The sequence below is a fragment of the Dendrobates tinctorius genome, unplaced genomic scaffold, assembly GCF_039654945.1.
Source record: "Dendrobates tinctorius isolate UK_male_01 unplaced genomic scaffold, ASM3965494v1 ptg000098l, whole genome shotgun sequence".
In the NCBI taxonomy this organism is placed as follows: Eukaryota; Metazoa; Chordata; class Amphibia; order Anura; family Dendrobatidae; genus Dendrobates; species Dendrobates tinctorius.
The window spans coordinates 27,974,547-28,001,671 of NW_027361766.1; the positions used below are offsets into that span (position 1 = coordinate 27,974,547).

At 47.9% G+C, this 27,125-nt stretch overlaps 1 protein-coding gene across 1 annotated transcript in view; it reads right to left on the reverse strand.

The window, feature by feature from the left end:
• The window catches only part of LOC141099133 (polymeric immunoglobulin receptor-like), a 181,791-nt gene that overhangs the window by 144,050 nt on the left and 10,616 nt on the right, over nt 1-27,125 (reverse strand). Inside the window, exons 2-3 of the mRNA XM_073587265.1 lie at nt 26,058-26,396; nt 25,548-25,874 (exon numbers count right to left, since the gene is read on the reverse strand). Coding sequence (XP_073443366.1) covers nt 25,548-25,874; nt 26,058-26,396 — 666 coding nt within the window. The remainder of the gene's footprint in view (nt 1-25,547; nt 25,875-26,057; nt 26,397-27,125) is intronic.

Sequence of the window (27,125 nt, forward strand, 5' to 3'; positions counted from 1 at the left end):
GACTTCCGATACTTTTTTCATATCGGATACCGGAATCGGAAGTTCCCATAATGCTATCAGCCCGCTGGCTTTGATTCAGCCAATGGTAATCCTCAGAAGTGTGGGCACATCCTGTTAGGCTTGTAGGCATGTTAATTATTGGCATGGCTGTGATTGGCTGCTGAAATGATGTCATGATGCACTATAAAAGCCACCACCGCCGCCATTTCTGGTCACTCTGCTATGAATTCAGTTAGGGACAGACTGCTGTTGAAGACTGTGAGGGACAGTTAGAAATAGCGATCATAGAAAACATATTGTGCTTTACCCAGGCTACATAAACCACCACTGTAGCTTTCTTAGCCCTAGCAGCAGTGTTCACAGCTGTCTGCAAGGGCTGTGTGAGTGCAGCTCACGCTGTGGAGTGGGTCCTTCAGCCACATCTGGTTGTAGGACGCCCAGCGTGCCTCACTGCTGCCTCATACATAATTTTTTTTTTGAGCTGCTTATTTTTAAAAAATTCTATCTAGTGTGCTTCCATCCGTATCCATATATGTTGGTTGCAAACACTAGTAGTAGACAGCGGAGCCTTTCTGCAGCCTTTCAGTGCTAGTGCCCACTTAGCTGCACTGTTCTAGGCTGTCAGAGGGGTCTCTGACTGTGTGTGAGTGCAGCTCACGCTGAGTATTGTGTCCTACAGCTACGTCTGGTTGTAGGCCGCTCAGCGTGCATTACTGCCTCACACATATTTTGATTTAATTGCAGCTCATTTTTTCTCCTATTAGTGTGCATCCATCCGTATCCATATACGGTGGTTGCAAACACTGTAGGAGTAGACAGCGGAGCCTTTCTGCAGCCTGTCAGTGCTAGTGCCCACTTAGCTGCACTGTTCACGGCTGTCTGAGAGGTCTCTGACTGTGTGTGAGTGCAGCTCACGCTAAGTAGTGTGTCCTACAGCTACGTCTGGTTGTAGGACGCTCAGCGTGCGTTACTGCCTCACACGTAATTTGCTGTAATTGCAGCTCATTTTTTCTTCTCCTATTAGTGTGCATCCATCCATATCCATCTACATTGGTTGGTTGCAAACGCTATATAGGAGTAGATACAGGAGCCTTTTTTTCTGGCTTGTGCCCTTCAGCTGCAGCCAGATTAGTATTACACAATTTTTTTGGAGCCTCATCTTTTGCATTGTAGGTAACCTGCCTGCATTGTAATAGCTCCAGAAAGTTGGTGATACTCTGACTTTAAAATCTTTTGTCACATCCTTAAAGTTTTTTTTCCTAAATCCAAAAAAAAAAAAAAAGTTCTCCAAACACTACATTTAAAAGTTGTGTAGGCCACATTAGCTCCCATTAAAGTGTAGTCGACACACACACATCATAAAATTAGTGTTTCTTATACCTGTAACCAGCTGTTCAGGAATAAGCACACTAAGGCCCCCCTTTGTACTTTTCTGCCTATCTTTCTCAGTCTAGCAAGAAGAAGAAGGCAGGGAGTTAGGCACATGGCCGTGGGCGTGGAGTTTCAGCAGGGAGAGGACGTGGGGATTCTTCTGGGAGAGGACGTGGGGATTCTGCTGGGAGAGGATGTGGGGATTCTGTGACTGCTGTTGGCACCAGTGAGTCAGCATCCCCCAGTTTTAGCAGGCAACAGTCCTTTATGCGCAGCTTTGTAGGACCTCACCGTACCCCACTGCTGCGGGAGGAACAAATTGAAGCCGTTGTCGGATGGATGGCAGCTAACGCATCGACTTCAATTCCTTCCACATCCTCTCAGGGCCAGAGCACCGAAGAGCAACCATCTGTCTCTTCACCACCCGCCAAACTGCCCAGGCAGTCAGAGAGCCATGGACAGGAGCCATCACAGTCTCTACTTCTGTTCTCAGAATCTGTTGGTTTGGAAAGAGGGGGCCAGCCAAGCAGCATTCCAGAATGTGAAGAAGAGGGAGTATGCAGTGATACACAACTTCTTTGTGCCTCTGAATCTGAAGAGGCGGGTGGGCCAGTGCCTCTGGTCAGCACACCTCAGTACTCATCAGATGATGACGAGACTCAGTTACCATTTTCTGGTGCGTACGGTGCTGGCGAGACAACCCTGGAGAAGCAGGTGTTTGAAGAGGGGAGTGTAGATGATGAGGTCCTTGACCCATCATGGCGTGAGGAACAGGGAGGTGGTGGGAGCAGCTCTGAGGAAGAGATTCCCCGAACGGCCAAAACCGGAGGGAGAGGGAGGGGGCAGACTTGGTTGCCTGTAGCCTCCACTTCGGCACCCGTTAGGAGAATTTCTCTTTCAAAAGGCAAAACTGGCGCTCCCAAGACTTGCAGTGCATGGTCCTTTTTTGACACAGTTGCAGATGACATTTGCTTTGTCAAATGCAAGCTGTGTCATCAGAGAGTCAAAAGAGGGAAAAATGTCAGCAACCTCAATACCACAAATATGTGGAAACATGTGCGGACCAAGCACGAGCTGGAGTTACACAGACACACCGAAGACGTAGGCCAACGTACAGCACCACCTACCACCTCTTCAGCTCGTGTTGGGGACTCTTCCTCCAGTTCACACACAGCTGGTTCGGCTTCCTCACAGGATCACCTAGGAAGAACCTCTGGCACTGTTGTCCGCAGACCCTGTGACATTCCACCCACAACACCACGTTCAAAGTCATCATCACACTCCCAGGCCACTCGGCAGCCATCGGTAGCACAGGCATGGGAGAAAAGGCGGCCATACTCGGCACACCATCCCCAAGCACTGGCTCTGAATGCTGGCATTGCCAAACTAATGGCACTTGAAATGCTCTCATTCAGGCTGGTGGAGACTGGCACCTTCCGGGACTTCATGGCATTGGCAGTCCCGCAATACACCGTTCCCAGCCGCTTCTATTTCAGCAGGTGAGCAGTCCCTGCCCTGCATAAACATGTGGAGGCAAACATCAAGCATGCGCTACTAAACGCCGTCAGTAGCAAGGTCCACCATGGTAACCATGGACAGGGACGATACCTTTCCCTCACTGCCCATTGGGTCAATGTGGTGGAGCGGGGTACAGATCTGGAGAGTGGCGCTCTACGTGTTCTGCCAACTCCCCGGATTGCAGGAATGCAGCCTGTACATATTGACTCCTCCTCCTACTCTAGTTCCTCGGAAACAGTGCAGCAGGAGACTGTTCCGACCGATATGAGCACAGCCGTGGCCAAACGTCAACAGGCCGTACTTAATTTAATTTCTTTGGGGAATCGAAGCCACACAGCGCAGGAGCTCTGGAATGCCATCAAGCAGGAGAGCGATGTGTGGCTTGTGCCAGTGAATCTCCAGCCGGGCTTGGTAGTGTGTGGCAATGGCCGAAATCTGGTGGCAGCTCTTGGCCTAGGCAACCTCACTCACATCCCATGTCTGGCACATGTGCTCAACTTGGTCTTGCAGAGCTTTCTGAGGGACTATCCGTATCTTGATGCACTGCTTCACAAGGTCCGCATAGAATGCGCTCACTTGCGGCATTCCAGCACGGCAAGATCGCGCCTTGCTTCTCTGCAGCGCCGATTCTGCCTTCCGGAACATCGCATCATATGTGACCTACCCACCAGGTGGAATTCTACGTTACATATGTTGGAGCGGTTGTGTGAGCAGCAGGCAGCAGTCATGGAGTACCAGCTGCATCAGGCGCAAACAAGTCGCACTGTGCGTCGTTCACACTTCAGCACCACAGAGTGGGCCTCTATGAAGGACATCTGCCTCGTTTTGCGTGCCTTCGACGATTCCACGCGGATGACGAGTGCAGATGATGCACTAGTCAGCATGACTGTCCCCCTTATCTGCATGCTTCAAAAAACACTGCAAGCACTAAGGGATGAGGTTTTGGAAGAGGTGGAGGATGAGGAGTCCCAAATGCCATCTGCTTCTGGACAGTCTGCGCTACGTGGTTCCTCACAAAGGCCTAGGCAGGGGACACTTTGTGAGGAGGATGAGGAGGAGTCGCTGGAGGAGGAAGACATCTCGCAACAGGAGGGAGGTACACAAAGCTCTTGTCAGTATGTACAGCGAGGGTGGGGTGATGCCGAGCAGGCAGAGATCACGCCTCAAGCAGGGGACAGCGGTTCTTTGGCAGTTGGGAGTCTGCAGCACATGGTTGACTTCATGCTGCAGTGCCTGAGAAACGACCGCCGCATTGCCCACATTCTCTACACGGCTGATTATTGGGTGTACACCCTCCTAGATCCTCGATACCGGGACAACTTGCAAACCCTCATACCAACGTTGAACCGGGAGCGGAAAATGCGGGAGTACCAAGAAACACTGGTGCAGTCCATCATGTTTTCCATTCCACCCGACAGCAGTGGTGCTATTGCTTTACAAAGTACCTCTGTGCGTCGAGCCAGTGGAGGAAACTCGGCACAAAGAGGGAGCAGAGGCAGCACCTCAGCACAAGGCAAGACCACTATGGCCAAAATGTGGCAAAGTTTTGTGTGTCTGCCACAATTGTCTACACCATCACAGACGGCTCCAGGCCGGCTTACTTTTCTGAAAATGAACAAGGCCTGGATCTCCCCCGAATTTGCCAGTCCTCTTCCCGACTAAATAATAGGTTGGCAATTATATCCAGGTCTCCTGTTGTGTTCATATTTCTACCACCTGAACTATAATCCCTGGGCTTCAACACAGCCAGTTGTCACTCAGATGTGTCGTCTGCACAGAGAAAAACACTAGCTCCTGTGTTAGTGGGGTTCAGTAACGCCAGCTGCTCCCCTGCTGTGTGGACGACAAAGTCTCATGCTCCATCCACATTCAAACTACAACTGATTTTTAACCCTGCTCCACTTAGGCCTCTGGCTCCACTGTGTCTAGTATTTCCCCTGGCCTCCAACCCCGCCAGTGACAGCTCTTAAGTGGCGTCTGCACAATCCACACTTGTTCCAGTGTTACTTAGCCTCAGTCACGTCAATTGATCCGCTGATGTGTTTCCGGCAAGGTCTCCTGCTCTGTCCTCATTCACACTACTAGTAATGGGAATGTGGACAGAGCAGGAGACCTTGCCAGACACCCATCAGGGATCAACTGACGTGACTGAGGCCAAGTTACACTTGAAGAAGTGTGGATTGTGCAGACGCCACTTAAGAACTGTAACTGGCGGGGTTGGATGCAAGGGGAAATACTAAACACAGTTGAGACGAAGGCCTTAGTGTGGCACGGTTACAATCATTAGTAGTCTACAACCTCTCTAAAACGTGCAGCAAGTTTGCCTCAGCCTGCTCCATGCCTCATCCTGGGCTCCAACAACACCAGTTGGTGTTCAGAAGTGCCGTCTTCCTAGAGAAACACACACTTGCTCCTGTGTTAGTGGGGATCAGTAATGCCAGCTGTTCCCCTGCTGTGTAGACGGCAAAGTGTCCTGCTGCCTCCACCTGCCCACACCATCAGGCCTCAGCCTGCTCCATGCTTCATCCTGGGCTCCAACAACGCCAGTTGGTGTTCAGAAGTGCCGTCTTCCCAGAGAAACACACACTTGCTCCTGTTTTAGTGGGGATCAGTAATGCCATCTGTTCCCTTGCTGTGTGGATGGCAAAGTCTCCAGCTGCCTCCCAAATCACACTCCAACGCATTTTTCTCCTCGCTCCAAGTAGGCCTCCGCCTGCTCTGAGCATTGATCCTGGGCTACAACAGAGCCAGTTGTAGCTTGGTAGTGCTGTCCGCACAGATAAAAACACTTGCTCCTGTGTAAGTGGGGTTCAGTAATGCCAGCTGTTCCCCTGCTGTGTGGATGGCAAAGTCTCCTGCTGCCTACAAACTCACACTACTACTGATTTTCCACCATGCTCCACTTAGGCCTCTGCCTCTACTGTCTCTAGTATTTTCCCAGGCCTACAACCCCGCCAGTCGCTGCTCTGAAGTGGCGTGTGCACAATCCACACTTGTTCCTGTGTAACTGTGGCTCAGTCACGTCAGTTGATCCACTGATGTGTGTCCGGCAATGTCTGCCGCTCTGTCCCCATTCCCATTACTAGTAGTGGGAATGTGGACAGAGCAGGAGACCTTGCCGGACACACATCAGTGGATCAACTGACGTGACAGAGCCACAGTCACACAGGAACAAGTGTGGATTGTGCACAAGCCACTTCAGAGCAGTGACTGGCGGGTTTGGAGGCCAGGGGAAATGCTAGAGACAGTAGAGCCAGAGGCCCAATTGGAGCCCAATTAAAATCAGTAGTTGTGTACAACCAATATAAAACTAGCTCCAAGTAGGCCTCAGCCTGCTGCATGATTGAACCCTGGGCTCCAACATCGCCAGTTGCAGCTCAGAAGTGTCTTTGGCACGGGTACTCCGTCCTGCCCTGCCTGGTTCCAGCACCGTCAGCTGGTTCCCGCCAGAGCCTTTGGCCTAGGTGCCTCCTTGTCGGTATCCGAGTTCCAGCACCGTCAGCTGGTCCTTGGTAGTGCTTGTTATCACAGGTACCTCCTGCTTAGTAGCAGTGTTCCAGCACCATCAGCTGGTCCACGGTTGTGCCATTGGCTCTCGTTCCTTCTGCTGCCCCTCCGGGTTCCAGTACCGTCAGCTGTTTCTCGGTAGTTCCATTGACCTTTGTAGCTTCTGCTAGCCATCCGGGTGCCAGCACCGTCAGCTGGTTCTCGGCAGTGTCTTTGGCACGGGTACTCCCTCCTGCACAGCCTGGTTCCAGCACGCCTGCTGTTTCCAGGTAGTGTCAACGTCACTTTGCCACAGACTCGTTGTCCGGTCGTGCTGCGGTCGGGTTAGCCAAGTCTATGGTGCCTGCAGTTTCGGTGGTTCCTATGTGGGCTGCGGGTTCTGGTAATAAAGGCTGGTTCCGTAGTGCGAATAGGACAAGCACCCCCTATAGGACTGTGGGTTTCGGTAACTGCGCCCTGCTCGCGGACGCACAACTTTGTATATTATGGGTACCTTGTGCTACCCATCCGGGTTTCAGCACCGTCAGCTGGTTCTCGGTAGTGCCTTTGGCCTAGGTGCCTCCATGTCGGTATCCGAGTTTCAGCAACGTCTGCTGGTTCTTGGTAGTGCTTTTTAGCACAGGTAACTCCTGCTTTGAAAACGTGTTCCAGCACCGTCAGCTGGTCCACGGTTGTGCCATTGGCTCTTGTTCCTTCAGCTGCCCATCCGGGTTCCAGCACCATCAGCTGGTTCTCGGCAGTGTCTTTGGCACGGGTACTCCCTCCTGCACAACCTGGTTCCAGCACGCCTGCTGTTTCCGGGTAGTGTCAACGTCACTTTGCCACAGACTCATTGTCCGGTCGTGCTGCGGTCGGGTTAGCCGAGTCTTTGGTGCCTGCAGTTTCGGTGGTTCCTATGTGGGCTGCGGGTTCTGGTAATAATGGCTGGTTCCGTAGTGCCAATAGGACAAGCACCCCCTGTAGGACTGTGGGTTTCGGTAACTGCGGCCTGCTCGCGGACGCACAACTTTGTATATTATGGGTACCTTGTGCTACCCATCCGGGTTTCAGCACCGTCAGCTGGTTCTCGATAGTGCCTTTGGCCTAGGTGCCTCCATGTCGGTATCCGAGTTTCAGCAGCGTCTGCTGGTTTTTGGTAGTGCTTTTTAGCACAGGTAACTCCTGCTTTGAAAACGTGTTCCAGCACCGCCAGCTGGTCCACGGTTGTGCCATTGGCTCTTGTTCCTTCAGCTGCCCATCCGGGTTCCAGCACCGTCAGCTGGTTCTCGGCAGTGTCTTTGGCACGGGTACTCCCTCCTGCCCAGCCTGGTTCCAGCACGCCTGCTGTTTCCGGGTAGTGTCAACGTCACTTTGCCACAGACTCGTTGTCCGGTCGTGCTGCAGTCGGGTTAGCCGAGTCTATGGTGCCTGCAGTTTCGGTGGTTCCTATGTGGGCTGTGGGTTCTGGTAATAAAGGCTGGTTCCGTAGTGCCAATAGGACAAGCACCCCCTGTAGGACTGTGGGTTTCGGTAACTGCGCTCTGCTCGCGGACGCACAACTTTGTTGATCATGGGTACCTTGTGCTACCCATCCGGGTTTCAGTACCGTCAGCTGGTTCTCGGTAGTGCCTTTGGCCTAGGTGCCTCCTTGTCGGTATCCGTGTTCCAGCACCGTCAGCTGGTCCACGTTTGTGCCATTGGCTATTGTTCCTTCTGCTGCCCATACATGTTCCAGCACCGTCAGCTGGTCCTCGCTAGTTCCATAGCCTCTTGCAGCTTCTGCTAACCATCTGGGTTCCAGTACCATCAGCTTGTTCCCACCAGAGCCTTTGGCCTAGGTGCCTCCTTGTCGGTATCCGAGTTCCAGCAATGTCTGCTGGTCCTTGGTAGTGCTTTGTAGCACAGGTACCTTAGTAACCGTGTTCCAGCACCATCAGCTGGTCCATGTTTGTGCCATTGGCTATTGTTCCTTCTGCTGCCCATACAGGTTCCAGCACCGTCAGCTGGTCCTCGCTAGTTCCATAGCCTCTTGCAGCTTCTGCTAACCATCTGGGTTCCAGCACCGTCAGCTGGTTCCCGCCAGAGCCTTTGGCCTAGGTGCCTCCTTGTCGGTATCCGAGTTCCAGCAACGTCTGCTGGTCCTTGGTAGTGCTTCGGAGCACAGGTACCTCCTGCTTAGTAAACGTGTTCCAGCACCGTCAGCTGGTCCACAGTTGTGCCATTGGCTCTTGTTCATTCTGCTGCCACTCCGGGTTCCAGTACCGTCAGCTGGTTCTCAGCAGTTCCTCAGCCTTCTTGTAACTTCTGCTACTTTTCCAAGATCTAACTTGAGGAAATGGTTGTTTATTCTCACTATGGATCTCCATGACAATAACCCTGAAGACGACGACACTGAAGACCACACAGAAGAATACCTAAAAGATGACCCGGAAGAAGATGACCAAGAGGACAAAGAACAGGAAGACAACCACCAAGATGCAGAACAACAAGAAACAGAAGACCAAGAAGCATAAAAAACAAAAGCAGAAGAACATTAAGCATAAGACTAAAAATCTGAGTAAATGATATTATCAAATTTATAAGCAGAAGAAGACTAAGCAGTGTATGGGGGTGAGTCCGTTCCACCTCGTGGTGCCCCTGGAAAAGGCCTGCTGCTGCAGGCCAAACTGAACGCGGACAAATCCTGTTGTAAATCTTTTGTGACAGGCTGAACGGAAGGTGTTATCTTCAAACTTTTATAGATTACAACTACGGGAATGGCTGTCACAAATAAGAATATGATGAAGAGGAATAAGAAGAAGTAGAAGTAGTAGAAGTAGGAGAATTAGAAAAAGAAGAAGTTGATGAAAAAGATACTGCTGCTGCTGAAGATGATGAAGTAGAAAGTGTGGGAGAAGTAAAAAGGAAGGTGAAAAGCATGGAAGTAGTGAAACATACATATCTGACACAAAATTAAAGACTTTAACATAGTCAATATCTTTGTAACTACGAACGTCTTTAAAAAAAAAAAAAAAAACCTGCTATTCCATTTGATTGGTCTAAATCTCTATGGCTTTAATGTCTCCTACACCTCCCACAATACATTCTACATTTTTCTTAGTTGTTTTTCTTCATGTAGAATTAACCTACAGGGAAAGAAAGGGTTTTTTATAATTCCGATATTTCTGTTCCATTGACTTGAATGGGACTTCCGGGATCGGAATCGGCGATACCCGATATTTTTTTTAGATCGGCCGATCCATTTCGATACGATATTTTTCAGTATAGGGTGGTATCGCTCAACACTATCCATGACCTCTTTATCACCAACAAACTCTCCTTCCTTGCCCTCACTGAAACCTGGCTCACTCATTCTGACACAGCCTCTCCAGCTGCGCTTTAATATGGCAGATTCCATCTCTCTCACACCCCTCGCTCCAGCAACAAATGTGGTGGAGGAGTTGGCTTACTCCTGTCTGATACCTGCTCCCCCTTACCCCAATTCAACTTCCACCCTCCGCTACTCTTTCCTCGTTCGGGGTGCACTCCATCCGCATCTATTCCCCCTCCAACCTCCAACTGGCTGTCATCTACCGCCCCCCAGAACTAGCCATCTCCAAATTCTCGACCACCTCACCACCTGGCTACTCCATTTCCTCTCTGCTGACATCCCCACTGTTAGGGCTGGCGGAACGCACCAAATTATAAAATAATAGGTGCGTTCGCAGCCCGGGGTTCACCGTGCAGAGGTGGTACACTGCTGCTAGGTAATGGCGGAAGAATAGAGCGGCGTAAAAAAACAGTCACACGTGGTTTACGTCACTCAATGTGAACAGGAGTGAACTCTGTTAATGCACAGAGTCGCACAACCGCTGAACGTAGATGCCGGAGCCTGTTTAGCTCACCGAGCCCGGCCAAAAGAGCGCACAGTGTACGGCCACAGAACTCTACCCCAAGGACACGGAGTTAGAGTCCCTCTAGGTGCACTGAGCGCGCGGCGTTGCTGCCGCGAGCGCCGCTATAGAAGCTGGCTATGAAGTGTGGAGCACGTGCACTGAGGTGTGCCGAGTCCCTGGTGAGGACTGATGCCTGACTCAACCTCTGACCTACCTACGCCTAAGCCTGGGCACTAGCAGGCTAGGCTGCACAACACATGCGTACCAAGGGTAGGGGTTTCTTAATGAGTCATTCACCAGAGACATTCATACGTGCATACATCACTCACTCCACATAGTCTGTAAATACAGCCTGATCCTAGCGCATGGCCGAGCGACCATGCAAACCTTTTGTAGCCGCGAGCATCCGGGACCTTCCTGGCTTCTCGGATGGACCAATCCGAACAGGAGCAGGACCTGAGCACGTAACCTTCGATCTCCAATGGGAGATCACTCCACGGGCATGCTCACTGGCCCAACATGGGGACTTAGTCCCTGGAGAATCTCACTGCTGAGCAGCGTGTATTGCCATAGCTGTGCCAGAGGTGACAGCAGCAAGCAAACCCACGGAGCTGGTCTGGGCAGAGAGCCTGGATTGATGAGTTTGCTGAGCAACCTCCTCTGCAGCTGGAGAGGAATGGGAGACCGCTGGAAGCAAGGCTCGGGATTCCCGCTGTGCAGCGACACACCCACCATCATCATGGGTGACTTCAACATCCCCATTGACACTTCCACCTCAGCTGCCTCTAAACTTTTATCACTGACTGCCTCCTTTGGCCTCACTCAATGGTTCTCTGCGGCCACTCACAAAGATGGTCACACGCTGGACCTTATCTTCACCCGTCTCTGTTCCCTCACTAATCTCACTAACTCACCCCTCCCCCTGTCCGACTACAACCTACTGACATTCTCTTCCCTCTCCTCTCTGACTGCGCAACCCCCACTCCACAAACTTGCTCACCCTCGCAGAAATCTCAAACACCTCAATTTACAATCACTCTCTGAGTCCCTTCTCCTTCTCACAGACATAGCTTCCCTTCATGACACAGATGCTGCTGCCACCTTTTATAACACCACAATAACACCAACACTTGATCCGGCCGCCCCCCTCACGCAGAGCAAAACTCGTACAATCAACAGGCAGCCCTGGCTGACCAGCCTGACCAAAGAACTGAGACGGGTTTCCAGGGCCACTGAGCGGAGATGGAAGAGAATCCGTTCTACTTAGCACTTCAACACATACAAGCAGTCCCTTGCCAGCTTCAAGTACACGCTCTCTGCCGCAAAACAAACTTACTTTGCATCCCTCATATCCTCACTGTCTCACAACCCTAAACAGCTTTTCAACACTTTCAACTCTCTACTCTGTCCCACAGCACCTCCTCCATCTCCTCTCATTTCTGCTGAAGACTTTGCATCCTTTTTTAAGCAGAAGATCGATACAATCAGAGAAAGCTTTGGCCCGCAGCCCCCAATGCCCCTCTTAGCCGCTCAGCCCTGTTCTTCCAAAACCAGCTTCTCCATCATGACAGAAGATCAGCTCTCCACCCTCCTGTCAAGATCACACCTCACCACTTGTGCGCTTGACCTGCTTCCATCCCACCTCATCCCTAACTTTTCCACAGTCTTCATCCCAACTCTAACACACCTCTTCAACCTTTCACTTACAAATGGTGTCATTCCCTCATCCTTCAAACATGCCTCAATCACACCCATCCTCAAAAAGCCCTCCCTCAACCCATCTTCTGTGTATAACTATCGCCCGATATCTCTTCTCCCTTAAGCCTCAAAACTACTGGAACAGCATGTATATCTTGAACTGTCCTCCCACCTCTTCACCTGTTCCTTCTTTGACCAGTTACAATCTGGCTTCCGACCACATCACTCAACTGAAACTGCTCTAACTAAAGTAACTAACGACCTACTAACCGCCAAGAGCAAGCGACACTACTCTGTCCTCCTTCTCCTGGACCTGTCTTCTGCCTTCGACACCGTGGACCATTCCCTCCTGCTACAGATTCTCTCATCTCTTGGCATCACAGACTTGGCCCTATCCTGGATCTCGTCATACCTAACAGACCGATCATTTAGTGTCTCCCTCTCACACACCACCTCATCACCTCGCCTCCTGTCTGTCGATGTTCCTCAAGGCTCAGTCCTCGGACCCCTACTCTTTTCTATTTACACCTTCGGCCTGTGCCAGCTCATAGAATCCCATGGCTTGCAGTACCACCTCTACGCCGATGATACGCAGATCTACCTATCTGGACCTGACCCCACCTCCTTACTGACCAAAATCCCACAATGTCTATCTCCTACTTCAGCCTTCCTTTCTGCTCGCTTTCTCAAACTGAACATGGACAAAACAGAATTCATCATCTTTCCCCCATCTCACTCTACTCCCTCACCAGACCTATCCATGAATGTCAATGGCTGCTCTCTTTCCCCAGTACTGCACGCTCGGTGCCTTGGGGTGATCCTCGAATCTACCCTCTCTTTCAAACCCCATATCCAAGCCCTTGCCTCCTCCTGCCGCCTCAAACTCAAAAATATTTCCCGCATCCGCGCATTCCTCAATCATGAAACCACAAAAACACTAGTGCACTCCCTTATCATCTCCCGCCTCGACTACTGCAACCTCCTACTCTCTAGCCTCCCCTCCAGCACTCTGGCACCACTCCAGTCTATCCTACTCTCTGCTGCCTGACTAATCCACCTGTCTCCCCACTATTCCCCTGCCTCCCCCCTATGCGAGGCATTTCACTGGCTTCCTATTGTTCAGAGGCTAAAGTTCAAAACCCTAACCATAACATACAAAGCCATCCACAACCTGTCTCCTCCATACATCTGTAACATGGTCTCCCGGTACCTACCCGCACGTAACCTTCGATCCTCTCAAGATCTCCTTCTCTACTCCCCCCTCATCTCTTCTTCCCACAACCGTATACAAGACTTCTCCCGTGCTTCACCCATACTTTGGAAATCTCTGCCGCCACACATCAGACTCTCACCAACAATGGAAACCTTCAAGAAGAACCTGAAGACCCACCTGTTCCGACAAGCCTACAGCCTGCAATGATCCTCGGCCTACTGAACCACTGCAGAACCAGCTCTACCCTCTCTGCTATGATTGGGTCACCGAGGAGGAGAGCAAGCCCAAGCTAAGCCACAGAAAACCAGAGAGGTTGGTAACTAAGTGGATTGCAGACCCCTGATCTTATCAACACAACTAGCAGCAGCCATGGAGCGTGCCTACGATGATCCTAGATGCCTCGGCACAGCCAGAGAGCTAACTAAGCCTAAAGCAAGAAAGGGAAAATCTAAACTGCCCCAGAGCAGACCCCAAAGAAATAGATAGCCCCCAAACATATATTGTCGGTGAGACAAGACGAAAACACAAACGCAGGTAGGAAAATAGACTGAGCAAATGAAGGGGCCCACACTGACTAGACAGGACAGGAAAGGAAAGACACTGTCTGCAATCACGCAAAAAACCCTGCAAAAAAGTCCAACACGTCTGATACAAAAAATTCTGAAGTCGCACGACTTCGCCCACTATATCAGCATTCTGGTAAATTCTGAAAGCAGAGCAAAAAGAGGCCAATCTAATAAGGGACAAAAACAAACTGGCACAAGCAGTAACATATGGATGGTGATCCAGCACAGCCTCAGCCGGAGCTGGCTGACCCACACAAAATTGAAATAGACAAAACCAGATCAAATGTAAAAAGAATAGCAAATGAACACTTAGCTGAACATGCAGGGACTGAGCTGGAAACAAAAACCTCAGGAGGCAGGAAGAAAATCACCAGCAGAGATAGGACGGAGTCGGCTGTCTTAAATCCAGTCTGAAACCCCAGATCTCCAATCGTTGTCCTCATTATCAGGTGGCAAGCCTCTGTTAATCAGATCAGCTCCATTACCTCCAGTAACCACCAGAGGGAGCCCAGAAAGAGAACTCGCAACCCCTCTGTCAATTTGACCAGCTCCACTACCTACAGTAGTAACCAGAGGTAGGCCAGAAAGCGAATTCACAACACTTCTCACAGTGTATCCTCATCCATCCCTGTAGACTGTGAGCCCTCGAGGGCAGGGTCCTCTCTCCTTCTGTATTCGTGTGTCCCTTGTCTTGCACATGTTTATTGTACTTGTCTATACTTCCCCTTTTCCCTGTAAAGCGCCATGGAATAAATGGCGCTATATAAATGTATAATAACAATAATAACTTCCATACCAATGATCCCTTTAAGAGACGCTGGGGTCAGAACCACAGAGCTGAGTGGAATGGTCCTAACTTCCATACCAGGGATCCCTTTAAGAGAGGCCTGGGGTCAAAACCAAAGTACTGGATGGATTTGTTCTGACTTCCATACCAATGATCCCTTTAAGAAGAAAGATGTGCCTATAGGATGGAGGATGTGTGATGTGTATATGGGCACGGGAGGGGGGATTCATTTCTGTCATGTGCTCTCTGCTCCTTTTTGGGGGGCAGACAATGGCTGGGAGCTTATGTTCCCAGGGATGCTAGATTTCTCCCACCATGTCAGCGTCTGCTGAGGTGTTGTCAAGTGGGAAAACTTGCTCATAGCAACCAATCACAGCTCAGCTGTTTTTTTTAATCAGCTCTGGTGAAATGAGAGATGCTTAGTGATTGGTTGCAAGGAAAACTGTTGCTCATAGCAACCAATCACAGCTCAGCTTCTTTTGAACAGCTCTGGTGAAATGAAAGATGCTTTGTGATTGGTTGGTGATACACACATACATACATTCAGTTTTATATATATAGATGCGTAAAATCTGTATTCAGTGAAGACAATGTTACGTTAGTGAGAGAGGAGATGGCAGTTAATGCTTTTAAAATTCTTCTACACAGAGTCTCATAAAGAAAAAACTGCCATCTCCTGTCTCAGTAATGTGAATTGACAATTTTGAAAAGAAATGATCAGCTCTGTTAGGAAAAAACGCTGCTTTCTCTGATAAGATACATTGCAAATTTTCTTATTTTCATGTGTATTAATCAGTTATGAGGTAGAAATTAAAACAATATTCTTTAAATTTCCAGAATGTTATTGCATCTTTTAGTTTAAAAAAATGAAAAAAACTAAATTAATTAAAGTAGAAATATCCCTTTACAAAAAAATTAAAAAGAAATGTAAAAATTTGTTGCATATGGTCTGTTCATCTCACAAGCCAGGATACACATTTTCTAGGAGAGTACTGGTTAAGCTCACCTGGTGGAGTTGTGAGAGGCACAACTCCTATGTGGGTGTAGGGAAGTGGTGAAGAACCTTGTTTGCCCCTCCCCCACATGGAGTCTATGCGGCCCTGTTTGCACGTTTTATATGTTATCCTACTAAGTACTACTGTGTATTACCCTGATGTTATATATGTGCATTGCATTGTTCCAATTGTAATATACTATGCTGTGTTTGCCCTGTTTTGCCATGTTCCTATATGTGTCACTGTTGTAGAATTAGGGAAAGCAAGGAATTAATAATATGGGCTGGGTCAGCTCAGAAAAGGTGGCAGGAAGCTGCTGCTCCTGGTCAGAAGCTCGGACACTTTAGCCCTGAGCAGATGTGTGACTGCAGCCGGGGCATTGCCAGACTCCCAAGAGGGAGAGGATCCACTTCCCTGGGCCAAAGGACACAACAGAGCATTGCCAGACTCCCAGGAGGGAGGAAATCTGCTGCGCCAGACTAAGGACTAAAGGACTACAACACGGGACCCAGGACTTTGGATGGGCCCCAGTTGAAGGAACTATAAGCATCCAGATTCCAGCAAGTGAACTGATTGCCTGATCTCGGCTACCATGGCCGTTGTGGGTACAGCCGTGGATGATGTTAGGGAAAGAGCAGGAAGCCAGTGTTGTATCTTCTTTTCTACTACTTTTTTGCTACTTTGTTACTATTGCAAAACATAAAATAAAGTTATCACTGTTGGATAACAGTGGTGACCCTGGATTTTGATTTCCGGACTACAGTGGCTGGAAAGAAAAGGTAACCCGTGGGAAGAAGCTGTATCAGTCCTGTCTATTAATGTAAAAGGGGGTTCTCAATGACCTTTTGCTCAGTGGACTCTGTCTGTGGACTGTGCCTTTAATTAACTCTGCCATAACTACCCCCCCGGTTGCCCTTGTTATGCTTGTCGTAGTGCGGCAGGATGGACCTGAACAGCCTTGTAACCCTGGGACTGCTTGAGATGGCAGCTGACCTTGACTGTGAGCTTGAAATTTGTGATGTGGTGCCAGAACTAGAAGAAATAGGTTGTCGGCTGACAGCGACTTTGAGACTTGTGACTTTGAATTTGGGAGTTGGGCTGTGTTGCCTGCTGTGACAGAATTGCAGATGGTGGATGTTGTGGATTCAGAAATGGTGCTGACCGCGATGAAAAGATGGCGGCCATTGGCGTGAAAAGTAAGGATGAGGCTGTTTTCATGGGCGTCAACAAAGCAGTTTGGCGCCAAAAAGAAGAAAGCCACGTCCCTTTTCAAAGAAGGCCCACCCTAAATGGGTGTGGGCTAAGAAGGTGCTGCCGCACTTGCAGCTTGATCACGAGAAATGGGTGGAGCAGCAAAGAATGACCACACCCTTAAATGGGCGTAACCCAGAGAAGATGGACTATCTGTCAATAGATGAGACCCCATTATCTGCTGACATGGAGAGGAGCAGCATGTCTTACCATGGTGGTATTGGCTCCTAGGATTGGAGGTGATCCAAGGCCCAGGCGGAGACGGGCCCGTGTTTTGAACTCTGGTGGTACAAGGAACTGGAGGAGCGACCCTTGTTCCGGCGGCCACACCCGCCACCTGTGAAGGCCAAGGACTACAAGGAGGATGAAGGATGTCCCGACAGGAGCTCACAGGCATACAAAAGACTCTGGAGGCTGCCCTGCGAGGCATCATGGCGGTCGCGATTGCTGACCCTGGCGGTCGTACTAGTGGACCATCACCGGACGCAGCAGTGAGTAAAAGCTCCCCATCTGGCCATAATGTCACCTCGTCCCCTGCTCACCTGCTTCCCGTGGCCCCGCCATCTTCACTGGAGCCGTCCTGCCAGTCACCTTCGCTATCATCTTCAGCGGTGATGGCCCCTGCGCATCCCCAGGTCATCCTCATTCTGGCTGACACCCATGGCAGGTGTGTGGAGGAACCCTGTGTATCTACAGGCGCAGAGGACCAGTGGATCCATGAGGTCATTCGGGAGAAGAGGTGCCAAGAGGGCCAGATCATCGGAGAGCTGCAGCACCCCAGCGAAGGAACTGCAGAAGGCCAGATAACCCGTGGCCTCATCAGCTATCTAAACCAAAGAAAGGGCTATGGTTTCCTGCAGGAGCTGGAGACCGAGGCCAAAGTTTATATTAATGCTGGGTCCCTCATGTTTCATTGTCCTCTCCGAGAGGGGGCTACATGGATTTCATTAAAGAGCAAGGACCCCTGGGGCCCTACGCAGTGGCCATAAAAATGGCCCCCAACTGGGAGACCAGCCCACCGCAGGGGACCCCGAGTGTAGTGCGGCCAGATGCTGCATCTGCAGTCACTCCAGCTGCACAGAAGAGAGCAGTGCCTCAGGGCAGAGAAGTGGCCACCGATGTAGGCACGGAGCCGGAAGCTCGCGGAGCTGCAGGACCATCACTAGAGAGAGTGCGGAGCCAGAGAAACAGTGGGGACTCCTCCTCCAGTGGGTACTCATCTAATGTGTATGTGGTGGTGCAGGGCCCAAAAGCGGCACCCCAATGCAAGTCAACCACCATGTACAGACTGAGCGGCCTCTTTAAGATTTGATTTCAGTGCCGGTTACACCCAGAGCAAGGACTGTTCCGTGTCCTTAAGAGGGCAGTCAGCATTGCATGGCGCCCAAGGACTATGGTGCTTGACGTGGCAACTTGTTAACAGCCATGTTTGTTTGTTTTCCCCTCCTCCCAGTTTGATTGTACCTGTTGGTGCCTCCCTTGCTGAATCACGGGACCAAAACACCACAGGGGTTAATGGCGGTGGACTCCAGATGTGGCTGCTGGACTGAACTGTGCAATCCCTGAACTATGCCCTATTTCTGCCCTTGGACTATCCCCCTGTAGAAAGCGCAGCCTACCACTATCTACAAGCCCGTCGTCTGCTCACAGGAGGGACGGGGAAAGAACTGCCAGGTCCGAACGAGGCTGATGTTAAGGACTGTTGAGCCATTCTGGAGGACTATGGCCACAATATAGACTGTTATGTTTTCTGTTTTATTGAACTGAAGAGTCTTAAAGGGCCAACCGACCCCGATTGAAAACATATGTTTTTATGGCTTGTAAGTTTAAAGTGCTGTGTTCTTTTTAGTCTCAGGAACAATGGGACCAGGGTCACGTGGACTCATATATATAAATGTGGGGAAGGTGACTTGACGGACAGACGTGACTGGTAGAAGAAGGGGACGGTTTGTGCACTAGTGACAGAGATTGACAGGTTAGAAAGGTAACAGCAGGGAAAGACAGAAAAGGGAGTGCAGTATCGTGAAATGACCACAAGATGGCAGGGGAGAGTAGTACAGGACTTAACATCAGCTTAGGGCTTAGGAATTCGCTTAGTCATGGGGGGCGGGGAGATAGGAGCCCGGGTGGGAAATTCCCCTGTGAGAGAGGGGATAAATAGAAGAAGGCGAGGCTCCAGGAGAGTCTAGTCTCGGGAGGAGCTCAGAAGAAGATTGGAAAAGGGAGAAGAGCTCGGCCAGGGGGACGGACAAAGGAGAGACAGTCAGGGGGGTGGCCCTTGCCCGACGGACTGCAGGACGGGCAAGGAGAAGAGGCAGCCGGGGGGAGACCCTGACTCGACGTACCGCAAGACAGACGAGGCCCCGGGGGTACCGATTGGAAGACGACCTCGGGCAGGTGAAGCGCTTGGGGTAGATTGGTCTAGGACAGCCCCCAGTGAAAGATCCGCGAGGTGCGTTACTGCGACTGGAGCTGGAGAATAGGTACCCGGGCATGGCAATACAGTGGTGTAAAGGAGTTGCGGTGCGTGTTTGGTGGTCGTCAGGAGGACGACGAATAAATCCGGAACTGTTACAAGTGGAAGCTGTCTCCATCTCATCTTTGCCTCATCTGGTAAGCAGTGGTCCACCCCCCAAGCCCAGCCCCCTACTACATAAATATGGAAAGAGAGACTGGGACTCTGATATTAACGCTGCTTAAAAAAGAAAAAACTTGTTATGCCAAAGTTTATGTCTATAATTGCTGCTAATTTTGGGCTAGTTGCCATGGCCGAGGACGGCCATGTTTACAGGAGGGAGGAGTGTAGGGAGGTGGCGGAAAAGTTCATTTGCCTCTCCCCCACACGGAGCCCATACGGCCCTGTTTGCACGTTTTATATGTTAGCTTACTATGTACTACTGTGTATTACCCTGATATTATATGTATGCATTGCATTTTTCCAATTGTAATATGCTGTGCTGGGTTTGCCCTGTTTTGGCTATATTCCTACATGTGTCACTGTTGTAGAATTAGGGAAAGCAAGGAATTAATTATATGGGCTGGGCCAGCTCAGAAAAGGCGGCAGGAAGCTGCTGCTCCTGATCAGAAGCTCGGGCACTTTAGTCCTGAGCAGATGTGTGACTGCAGCTGGGGCATTGCTAGAATCCCAGGAGGGAGATGATCTGCTGCCCCAGGCCAAAGGACACAACGGAGCATTGCCAGACTCCCAGGAGGGAGGAAATCTGCTGCCCTGGACTACGGACTAAGGACTAAAGGACCACAACACGGGCCCCAAGACTTTGGATGGGTCCCAGCTGAAGGGTTTATAAGCGTCCAGATTCCAGCAAGTGGACTGATTGCCTGATCCCGGCTACCATGGCCATTGTGGGTACGGCCGTGTATAGTGTCAAGGAAAGAGCAGGAAGTCAGTGTTGTAGCTTCTTTTCTACTACTTTTTTCCTACTTCATTACTATTGCAAAACATAAAATAAAGTTATCCCTGTTGGATCTCAACGGTGACCCTAGATTTTGATTTCTGGACCACAGTGGCTGGAAAGAAAAGGTAACCCGTGGGAAGAAGCTGTGTCAGTCCTGTCTATTAATATACAAGGGGCCGGGGGTGCTCGCTGACCATTTGCTCAGTGGACTGTGTCTGTGGACTGTGTCTTTAAGTAACTCGGCCATAACTACCCCCCCAGTTGCCCTTGTTACAAAGGCATGAAGAAAAATAGCTGCAGCTGCCCCTGGGTCTGGTGGATAAATCCTCGAGGGGGTATTGGATCCAGTGGGATGAACATATAGGTGGGCTGCGCTGTTGGAGTAAATAATTTCTTCAGAAATGATAACGACAAAAAGGATTCCAGTTCATCCAACTGGATCCAATAACTCTTGGAGGATTTATCCCCCAATTACAAGGCAGCAGCTACTTTTCCTCATATCTACATAGGAGTTGTGCCTATCACAACTCCACCAGGTGAGCATAACCAGTACCACTTCTAGATTTGCATAAGCCTTCGTTTCAGTATTTTTGTTCAGTAGTAAAATTAGGACTGAGGGTTTTTGTTTCACAAAGTTTGCTGCTTCAGTGTTTTCAAATCCTTTAGTCACATGTTTCTTCGGTTACTGATGTACAGTTATAAGTATTTAATATGTTTATACACTTTTTTTGACAAATAGATCAAGTTTATGCAATGACTCAATATTCACAGTTTTGATCCTTAATTTTTCAAGACTTGTGTAATTTTCCCTGGCATGCTGGATATCAGCTTTAAGGGTAAAATCCTGACTGATGGAAATCCAGTAGTGTCTAATCAGTGCTGAGAGTTTATCACAATTTTTGTGTGCCCCATGGAGTTTTTAATTAGACCGAGACTGAAAGATGGGTTCCTCCTATATTTGTTCTCAGCTTGTAGTTGAGAACATGTGAAAGGTAGGTTTTTCACCAACTTTCACTTGTGCTGTTGCTGTGGGGTGGCCATTGCCACTGTGGGAGTGTGCTGGTTGGGTGGAGCGACCTGGGGGCTTTTGCCTTAGTACATTGGTGCTGTGGGGGGCCTGGTCGCTTCCCTTGCAGGTGCGTTGCTGGCTTGGCGGTGGTTGGCTCGTAGCGCCACACCTTTTAGGTTAGAAATTATTGACCCACTGAGGTTCACCATGACGTGGTAGTAAGATTCATACTGAATGTTAACCTGAGAACCTTATGTTCAATTTTGTTAGCTTTTGCCTAGTGGAATTGGAACAAAGTTTGATTTTTAGATGTCCGGTCCATGTCTTTTTCTATAGTTATAGCTAAAAGCTTCTCTATGGGATTGAGATGTGGGGAGTTTTCTGTTCCTGGACCCAAAATTTCAATGTTTTGTTCCACAGTCTTTTAGCATTTTTGTCTTGTGACATGGTGCTCTATCATGCTTGGAAAAAGCATTGTTCACCACCAAATTGCTCCTGAATAGTTGGGAGAAGTTGGTGTTAGAGGATGTTTAGATATCAATCTTTATTTATGGCAGCGTTTTTAGGCAAAAGTGTTAGTGAGCCCACTCCCTGAATGAAAAGCAACCCCATACAGGAATAGTCTTCGAGTGCTTTACTGCTAGAGTGCTTTATAGTAGTGCTCACCTTCTCTTCCAGTTTCCCAAACAGTCTTAAGGTGGCTTCATCAGAGAAATTAACTTTGCAGAAAGTACAGGGATTGCAGATGACAGTGGTAAAAGTATATCTCTGATGACATTGTCAAACTAGCCACGTAATTACTCAAAAGACACAACTATAGTCCTAGGAATAGCTAAGGTCAAATATTATGAGGATAGTCAAAAGTGAAGCCAGTCAAGCCAGGGTAATAGTAGGGATTATAGAATAATAAGTATAGTGAATCCAAAGTTTTATTCCATGATTTTTACAATATCAGTAACAGTGACGACTTATACAAAGCCTTTTTAAAAAGAATATATAGTCGATAAAATTGTCTCTGTATATGAATAATATATACATACCGTGTATATATATATATATATATTTGTCATAGTATAAATTTATCATATAGAATAAAATATACACATGAAACACTTTAATTACTACATACCGTATTTTTCAGACTATAAGACACACCGGACCATAGGACGCACCCCAAATTTTAGGGTGGTAAATAGCAGAAAAAGGATTTCTATAGCATGGGGGTCCATCTTATTGTCTGAATTTAAGGTACAGTGGGGAAAAAAAGTATTTAGTCAGCCATCAACTGTGTAAATTTTCCCACTTAAAAATACGAGAGAAGCCTGTAATTGACATCATAGGTAGACCACAACTATGAGAGTCAAAATGAGAAAACAAATCCAGAAAATCACCTTGTCTGATTTGGCAAGATTTATTTAGCAAATTATTGTGGAAAATAAGTATTTGGTCACCTAAATACATGCAATATTTCTGGTTCTCTCAGACCTGTAACTTCTTCTTTAAGAGGATGATCTGTCCTCCACTCATTACCTGTAGTAATGGCACCTGTTTGAACTTGTTATCAGTATAAATGACACCAGTCCACAACCTCAAACAGTCACACTCCAAACTCCGCTAAGGTGAAGATCAAAAAGCTGTCGAAGGACACCAGAAACAAAATTGTAGCCCTGCACCAGGCTGGGAAGATGTAATTTGCAGTAGGCAAGCAGCTTGGTGTGATGAAATCAACTGTGGGAGCAGCAATAAAAAAAATGGAAGACATAAGACCACTGATAATCTCCCTTGATCTGCTGCTCCACGCAAGATCTCACCCCGTGGGGTCAAAATGATCACAAGAACGGTGAGCAAAAATCCCAGAACCACACGGGGGGACCTATTGAATGACCTGCATAGAGCTGGGACCACTGTAGCAAAGGCTGCCATCAGTAACACTATGCTGCCAGGGACTCAGATCCTGCAGTGCCAGATGTGTCCGCCTGCTTAAGCCAGTACATGTCCGGGCCCGTCTGAAGTATCCTAGGGAGCCTTTGGATTATCCAGAAGAGTATTGGGAGAATTTCATATGGTCTGATGAAACCAAAGTAGAACTATTTGGTAGAAACAAAACGTGTTGTGTTTGGAGGAGACCGAATGCTAAATTGCAACCAAAGAACACCATACCTACTGTGAAGCATGGAGGTAGCAACATCATGCTTTGGTGCTGTTTCTCTGCAAAGGGACTAGGATGACTGATCTGTGTACATGAAAGAATGAATGGGGCCATGTATCGTGAGATTTTGAGTGCACACCTCCTTCCATCAGCAAGGGCATTGAAGACGAAATGTGGAAGGGTTTTTCAGCATAAAAATGATCCTAAGAACACCACCAGGGTAACAAAGGAGTGGCTTCGTAAGAAGCATATGAAGGTCCTGGAGTGGCCTAGCCAGTCTCCAGATGTCAACCCAATAGAAAACCTTTCAAGGGATTTGAAAGTCCGTGTTGCCCAGTGACAGGTCCAAAACATCACTGTTCTAGAGGAGATCTGCATTGAGAAATGGGCCAAAATACCACCAACAGTGTGTGCCAACCTTGTGAAGACTTACAGAAAACATTTGACCTCTGTCATTGGCAACAAAGGATATATAAAAAAAATATTGAGATTCATTTTTGTTAATGACCAAATACTTATTTTCCACCATAATTTGGAAAATAAATCTTGCCAAATCAAACAAGGTGGTTTTCTGGATTTGTTTTCTCAATTTGACTCTCACAGTTGTGGTCTGCCTATTATGGCAATTACAGGCCTCTCTCATCTTTTTAAGTGGGAGAACTTGCACAATTGGTGGCTGACTAAATATGTTTATTCCCACTGTATTTTACCTGAGGGCCAGGGGTGGTAGAGCGGGGTCACAGGAGGCATGGTCCTTTCCTCAGGAAGCCGGCGACGGCAGAAGTGGGGCAATGGTGCAGTCCCGAGGTGCGATGCTGCGGGTCCGGTGTCATGGTGAGGCAGAGCATGAGGCAGGGTCCCTTCCACAGGGTCCCTCCCTTCCCTGCCGGTGGCAGAAATGTGGCGACGCCATAGCCTAGTGGCCACAGCGAGCAGAGCTGAGTGCATCACCGGTTTCCCTGCGGCAATCTTCCTTAAGCCAAGGCGGCACATGCGCGGATTGAGATCTCTGCCGGCCTCAGCTTCAGGAAAATGGCCACGAGACCTCAATCTGCACATGCGCGGCCTTGAATCCAAGGACCGCAGAGATTTCAATCTGCGCACACGCCGCAGACACCGAGCCTCAGCATCGCCACATCTCTGCCGCCACCGATTCCACTGCTACACCACTGCAGCAACCCACCGGTAAGCCTGCTTTCAGACTATAAGACACAACCCCATATTTCTCCCAAATTTTGGGGGGAAAAGTGTGTATTATAGTCTGAAAAATAAGGTATATGATTGTATGTGTAGCGATAGCAAATCCCAGACATTCAGAAATGGAGACCAATGTACTTTGATAAAACAATTATGGATTAGTGTCATTTATGTCTCCATGTGTATCAATGATTCATCTGGGATTAAAGCAATTCATTTGAAACAATTAGGCTGATCCAATTAGTCCCGATCTTTGGAATATACTAATTACTAGGAAGGCTACCTTTTAGCGCTGACAAATCTATTTAAGCCATGTATGTATTATGAACTGTATATTCTTTTTGAAAAAGGCTTTGTATAAGCTAAAATTTGTCACTGTGACTGATGTTACGTGAGTGCCGTTCTTTATCAATATTGAATGTGGGATGACACAAGCACCACTACCTGGGAGTGCCAACTGGATTTACTTTGACTGACAGATAAAGTTCGAGAGATGTACGAGGAAAATCAAACATAATAACTGGCAACTCATAGCAACGTGCTGGGAATTTAAGTAGGGCATGGTACTGCCCCATTGACCACAGTAGGGAACTGAACACTTCTGCTAAAGCTGCTGGACGGCCCAAACTGATTCTGTCTGGCTGGGTGGCATCACATGGTCTAGATATAGCAGGTATACCAGTATTCCTGGCTGGACAACTCTTGCATGGTACAGTGATGCTAGCCATAATGTCTCATCCTTCACCAGCAACTTAGAAGCAGACTTTGCTGTGACAGTACCTACAGTAAAAACATTTTCACAATAATTTCCCTTCATATAGCACCCACTGGAAAACACTTATCATCCTCAGAGTAGTCAAAGCATCTTCTTAAACAGTATTAAAGAGTGCACCATAGTTATTTAATTTGATATAATTTGTAGACTTTATAATTTTGTACATCAGTATGCAAAATTATCAAAACCCATTAATTCTATTAAATAAAACTCCAAATCCAATTTGCAAGTGCAACCTTACCTAAAATGTAGATCTCCACTGATGATGTTTCCACATTCTGCCCATCAGTGATGATGCACCAGTAGCATCCAGTATCTCCCAATTCTAAATGATTTAGTGTTATAGTAAAGATTCTGTTGGTGTTATTCAAGAAAATTCTGTTCTGAAAACCTTCCTGAACAAATCCAGCGTTGTCTATCAGACGCATGCACCCTGTCTTATTCCATCGGCACCAATATATCCGGGAATCAGAGTTGAAAGATATTGGGATCCGGCATTGTGTTATTACTAGTTCCCCAGGATATCGGTTGAGTGGCTTTGTAATCTGGTACCTTATTTTATTTGAAGCTGAAATTTAATTTTAAGGAATATGTAAGTAGAATTGAATTTTGGAATATATCAAAAATTTTATAACATCATATGAACACTGTAGACATAATTCTCAATGTAATATTTAGCACGTATTGTTAGAAAGAACATAAAGCAGCTTTTTAGCAAAATGTTACTATGTTTCCATTGCATGTCACTTACGATTTAAAATATGAATGTGAACATCTGTCCAATTTGATCCATCCACATATTTTCCAGTGCCACATCGGTAGAACCCAAAGTCATTCCTTTCAATGTTATTGACAAGAATTTTGAAATCACTTGTGTTGGAAATCTCCTGTATCAATACCCTTTTCAAGAAATTTTGATGAACGTATCCAGAACTGTTTACCATTGTGTGACAGGATGGAACACCCATTGTACCCATTTTGCACAAGTACTTCCATCTGGTGTTGAATTCTTGAGGAACTGGGCAATTAATTATGATTGAACCTTTGAGATGTGCAACAATAACCTCTGAAGAGTAGGGAATTTTGTCTCCTGTAAAAGCAGGATAAATATATTTTAATTTGCATTCATCCTTAATTATTCCGCAACTACTTAACATTTTAATAGAAAGAAGAGAGAAAGACGATATATTTATTATAGATGAACAGATCTGACAAAATTAGAATTTACCAAATCATGTGGATTGTCCTAGGACACTCAATATGCAGCTAAGTTATTCTCCACACCCCAGAGCATAGTAAAAGTAAGATATAAAAAAATATATATTTATAGTCACCTCATCTCTATGGCTTCTTTGTTCTTCAGCATCCCCCCCCCTGTCCTCGGCACATCTTCTTATCACTGCCACCAAGTGCTGAATCCTTGGGCCTCATTATACTAAGCTCGGACTTTCAGCTCTGATGGACATTTATGCAATAATGCGCATTAACTTATGACGTCAGGATGTCACAAAGTGTGCCATGACCTTGCTTATGTGGGGATTGGGCGCTCAGAGACGGTTATAGGATGATCTGAGGACCGAATGTGGGACGGTGAAGAGAGGAGAGGCTGGAGAGGGGTGAAAGGTAAGGTGAGTATATCTTTTCTTTTTATTATTTTTGATGGCCCATTACAGTTCAGCTGATTCTATGTGCTACGTATTAATGAACTACAAAAATATTTTGGACAAATTTTAAATTTTTGTAATATTGGAGTAAAAATCAATTCCACTAAAATCTAGTCAATCATCTCTAATAGTTATCCCTTTACATAATATTAATA